Below are 5,557 nucleotides of genomic sequence, written 5' to 3'. Positions count from 1 at the left end.
GGCATGGCCAGGCCCCAGCAGGATGCTCTGATTAGGGAGGGATGGCCCCTCACTTTCTGACCAGCCCAGCAGGGAATTGATAACACAGTGTTTATCACCCCAACTCAGTGTTTATCACCCCATTAAGAAAACAACAGAGGGACATTACTAGCTACCTGTTGATTCTGCCTTTGTCCTGTCTGCCACAGCAGGGACCGTAGCCAGCATGTGGGCTGCTAGCTAATGCTGTGTGTCTGTGTAAGGCAGAGAGGGTGGGGGGTGGGGGGAAGGGGGGGAGCAGGGATAAACCAGGCAGATGCCTACAGTCTCTGCCAAGCTCCAGCCAGGGAGCAGAAGGGAGAGGCCAGCTCTGCTGTGGAGCAGAGAGCCCTGCCCAGCCCAGAGAGCATGCTGGGATGCTGTGGGAGTCTGGTTTAATTTAAACCAGCAAAGGGTCTGGGACAGAAATTTCATAAACCGGTTTGACCCAAATCAGTTGAGTCTGTTATGACATTCAACCAGGGTTATCTCACACCAGTTTCAGCCACTTTCAAACTGGTTTATGTGCACTGAACATCTGTTCTGTTACAGGTTTAAACCAGTTTCTGATCACTTAAACCAGTTTGTGTAATATCTGTCCCTAACCACAAGATTCAGTATAAGCTAATTGCATGAGTATTAATTAAAGTTACTCGGTGAGTCTTTCTTTCACTGAACTCTGTGCTGGCACAGTTCAGTGTTAGCAGCACCAAGCTAGAGAGTTTAAAATTAGCCCAGGTGTACCTACACATGCTGTAATCACAGCTTTGACTTCAGTCTGGACATATCTCAACTCTTTCATTGCATACAGGTTCCCAGTAACAGAAATATTAGTTAAAATGAAGCTAGTTTGACTAAAACATTGTTTAAAGATACCATTTTTTTTTTTTCAGCAGCATTGCACAAATACATTGTACATCAAACATCACCTAGGAACTAAATCCATCATTTGATCGTGACACTCCCCCAACACAAATAGGGCAGTTTTAACGTCAGGGTTATTTGTGAAATCTGATCACTGAGCAGGAAACAGTACTTCAGAAATTGGTCACTTGAGCTGCTGAAGTTACTGTCAGAAAAAGGACACTTGGGAAGCTTCACATTTGCAGTCTTTAATATCATACTTTCTGTTCCTATCTTTAGTGTCCATATGTCTAAGAGGCTTGTTACACAGTAATTTTGGGTGGCTCCTGGAGCTCTTAGCACCTGGACTGTCCACATACTAACACCTAAAACTACTCGTTAAATGGCTTTATGAAGCACCAGCAGCATGTTTATTACCAAGTAGTTAAGGCACCTTGCTAAAGCTTCAGTGGCATTTTTGACCCCTGCTGCAAACTTGAGCCAAAACCTGTGCCCAGCTGGCCAGCTATAAACAGCTTATGCAAAGAAGGCTGGATGGAATGCTAGCCACATCAGTCCCTTACTTATAGAAACTGGCATTCCTTAACCCCTGGCTCAATGAGCCATTAGGCTTGGGTATACCTGTGACTTAGTGCATGTGACATTTGATACACATATATTGAAACAAGAACCCTGCTCTGTAGAGCTTACAGTCTGAACTGATATAACATGGTCCATGAAAGAGATGCAGCATAGAAAAAAATCAGAGCAGTTCATAAGTTAGTTTTTGGACAGGACTATGAGTTATTTGTAACATACATCCTGATGAGTTTAATATTAAAAGTTGTCAAGGTAAATCCGGAGGTGAGGGATGGAGAAATAAGGCTGAGAATTGTGATTAGAAACTTCAGGATGGACAGAATGATGTGAGAGCAGCGTGAATGATGGAAAATAGATATATTATTTTAATTTATTTGTACTGCCATGGTATGTAAGGAGTATGGATGTCAACCAGGATCCCATTGTACTAGGCTTCTGGCCTGATTTGCAGATATGATAGTTAACATCCAGAGTTTCAACAGATTTGAAAGAGAGTTACAGACGCATAACATCTTTGCAAAGCAAACTGACTATTGTTTGGCAGATGAAAGAAGGGGTATGAATAAATATGGTAACTGTGTGTGCAAATAATGGTATCAACCAGTACCAACATTTGCATGCTTTTACCTGCTGAAAATGTCAAAAACATAAACTTGTATAAGTAGTAAGGAAAATAATACTGACTGATTTGCAAGCAAAATTATTGTGACAACAGTGAAACCAATGATAATCCATACCCAAGCATACAAGTAGGGGAAAAAAATCAGCCACTCTCTCTTTCTCCACTATTATTGTTGTTTCCAGATGGAAATATCAATAATTAATATAAAAATCATTATACAAATCTTTATCTGTAGTTAACTCATTCATAATATAAAGGTAAGCTCTGAACATGAGTTCATTTCAGCGATGCTCCTTACAGAAGATGCGGTGATTTACAAACATTGTTTCACAAGCTTTTGTTACTCAGTTTTACTTCTTATGCTTGATTTGACCAAACACAATTGCAGGATGTAGAACATTTATTTGAGAGCAGTTTAAAAACAATACAAGACATCTGTCTGCTCCAGAAGTTTTCCAGTTTCTTTCTCCCATTTTTTTTAACTTCCCTTTAAAGGTTTTCATAAGTGTTTCTACGCCTGCACCTTCCAAACTGGTAGAAGAGATATAACAGCACAAGGTTAAAGACGAACAACACAGCAATGACAAAGTCCAATCCTAGGAATATTTCTTTGAAGAAAAGAGAAAAAAGAAAACCATGCATGTTAAGAAAATGTATCAATGTGTGGCATGTTGATTTTTTTTTCCCATACCACAGCCTGAATTATAAATATTTATCATAAAAATATTTTTATAGTCAAATCTTGTTCTTTAGAACATGCCTCTGTGTATATCTGGTTACATCCATACATGCTACACGTATATAAATACATATACCCCATTCCTAGAATCACTTAGATACTCAGCTTCAGGCATATGAGTAGTTCTTACTCCATAGATAAGAATGTGTTGTGATTTCAGAGCTGTACACTACGTGGGATGGTGACAATGGAAAGTACTGGGAAGGAAAACCCAAGCTGTGGGCTAGAAGGGGACATGGCCAGAAGTGCTGAATGATGCTTTGATTCAGTTTTCTTCCCCTCGGCAGCCTCAGTAACACATTTACAAAGTCGTAACCATGAAGTAAAGCTGGTTTTCCACCATTGCAATACTGAAGAGGAGCACTGACAGTCACACTGCCCTCAGGGTGAAGGTCCCCTTTCTATGTACAGGAATTCTCTGGTACAAGAAAATGTAATTTATATCTCACTTCCCTAACAGTGGTGAATTTGGCCCGTATTTTTTAACAGAAGGACAGGCTATTATTTTAAAGCATCACTTTGCAAACTTATGAAGTCCGCAACCATTCCTGCAATTACTGCTTAGATGCCATGAGCAGAAAATACATGACATTATTATATTACCTCTCATTATGTCTTTATTTCCACATGCTTTGGACCAATCTTCCACTAGAACAGGAGAAACCAGTTCAGCAAACTTCTCAAGGGGACAAGCAGGTGTGCAGCCTGGCAGAGTGAGCAGATAAGGATCCTTTGATGTGTCATTTCGGTAGTACATTTCAATACTGTACTGCCTGATATACAGCATATGAAAGAAAAAGGAAGGTTAGAGCCATACATCTGAGAATGTATCACTCTGCAAATTACAGGCTTTAACAAAAGTGATTCTCAAACAATTTTTTAGAGAATAAAAACCTTGCAAATATACAGGTTTCCCTTGCTTTATGTAGGTTCTGTATATGCAAATTCACTCTTATGCAATTGGTGGGCTGGAAGCCTGCAGTCAGCTGCTTTGTGTGGTGTATTGTGAGAGTGAGGTGCACCAAAATATAGTTTCCTGTGTGGATCTGTGCTCCTCGCTCGTTGTCTGCGACACGTGTTTCTGTAGTTGCCATCCCCATTATGATAGCGCCATGTGCTTGCGTGTACTGTCTGCTGTTGGTGAGTACCAAAATTGTCTTGTAAAAGTCATAGAAATAGGTCTGGGGGTCAGTACAGTTGAGGTCTTGGAACATATCCCTATTTGTTACATTGTAAAGTGGGTTCCCTTTATGCAAATTCAAGTTACGCGCCATTTTCCAGGAATGCATGTACAGCAGAAAGTGTGGGAAACCTGTATCTTCAAAGCTCAGACTTCTTAAGATGCAAGTCCTGTACTAAATGGAAGTACGATCATGTTCTAAAAAAAGGATGTTGCTTGAATGAGAGAAGCTTTATGAGGTACCTTCAAGTATTATCCCTACTGTTTTAAGGAAATAGGTACAATAATCTATCTACTTATTTCTCACTAATAAACCCAAGTTCCCTGTTTAAATTAACCTTTCTCACATACACACCCACCGTGCACAGACTGGATTTGAAATGATCATTGGTTCTTAATACATTTTATGTAGCATTGTGCATATAAACTGTTCAGTAAAATACTATTAAATTTTTTTTCTCTCCCGAAAATACTCTTAAGAGGTCAGAAAATTGGCATTTCAAAGCAAATATATTTGCATGTTGCAGATCTATACTTGCCCACTACTTTCTTGATAGAGTTCAAAAAACTGGCAGGCAGAGTATGGAGGCAGTTTTCCATTAAAAATATTGAGTGCTACCTGCAGGGCACCGATTGTAGTGTCATGCTATAAAAAAAGAAAAACAAACGTTCCTGTGAAATACAATCATTGCTTTTTAGTGTTTTTTATCTCTGCACCTTCCTCCTCCAATCTTACTAGTTTTGGTGAAAAATATGAGAGTAAAATTGTAGTTGTGACCTGTTGTTTTGTTTTGTTTTGTTTTTTTATTTCTCCCAGTTGTCTCCTTGTCAGGAAAACCCATAGAAAACAGCTGAAGGGGAAGAAATTAAAATCTTTTCCTGGTGTGACCACTGTGAATATACTCACAGAATGTGATACAAATACATTCAAACTGTTGTATTTTAATCCTTATACAGCACATAAAAATGACCCTAAATACTTTATAAGTTAAATCAGGATTGTCCCATTTCTAAGTGGCCAGGGCCTGTATGTTCCCTAGGCCACACTGAGGGGAGCTGCATGCCACAGGGCCCATGAGCCCCCAGGGTATATGCTATGTGTGCACTGGTGCTCCACCTGGACACCATGTGCCCACAGACACTCTCCCCATCCCCTGCATTGTGCATGCACAGGCATCCCTTGCACAGCCTGCAGCAGCAGGCCTCACTTTTGGCTCTCCACCCATGAGTTCCCTTTCTGTACTGTGCCACATGGGCACTCTGGGTTGCTACCTTCCCCGGTTCTGTGGACTGCGCTGCACTGCTCTGTCTTGCCCTCTGGTGATGGGTCAGGCAGCAGAAGCCAGAGGGAGAAGGTGGAGATCCCCAAGATCCTGGCTGCAGCCAGAGTGAAAAGGGCAGCAGTCACTAGGTGAGGGGACTGCATGTTAGCTCTTTGGGGGCTGCCAGTTGGACAGCCCTGAATTAAATAAATACATACCTGAAGCTAGTCCAAGATTAACTACACCCTCCCACCCCCACCCAATGCTTGGGAAAGGATGGTGCAGACCTGGTG

General features: G+C 41.0%; 1 protein-coding gene across 2 annotated transcripts in view; it reads right to left on the bottom strand.

The window, feature by feature from the left end:
• Positions 1 to 884: 884 nt before the first annotated feature.
• The window catches only part of LOC102382953 (prostatic acid phosphatase-like), a 26,137-nt gene continuing 21,464 nt past the window's right edge, over positions 885 to 5,557 (bottom strand). Inside the window, exons 9-11 of one of the 2 annotated variants that reach the window (XM_014518526.2) lie at positions 4,542 to 4,648; positions 3,426 to 3,595; positions 885 to 2,691 (exon numbers count right to left, since the gene is read on the bottom strand). In XM_014518526.2, the coding sequence (XP_014374012.1) occupies positions 2,573 to 2,691; positions 3,426 to 3,595; positions 4,542 to 4,648 (396 nt within the window). In that variant the 3' untranslated portion in view covers positions 885 to 2,572. The remainder of the gene's footprint in view (positions 2,692 to 3,425; positions 3,596 to 4,541; positions 4,649 to 5,557) is intronic. The other variant, XM_006020624.3, reaches the window with a different exon arrangement.

Source organism: Alligator sinensis, unplaced genomic scaffold (genome assembly GCF_000455745.1).
Source record: "Alligator sinensis unplaced genomic scaffold, ASM45574v1 scaffold54_1, whole genome shotgun sequence".
NCBI classification, from domain to species: Eukaryota; Metazoa; Chordata; order Crocodylia; family Alligatoridae; genus Alligator; species Alligator sinensis.
Note: the sequence above shows the minus strand (reverse complement) of the source record. Positions and strands in the feature narration are given on the sequence as shown.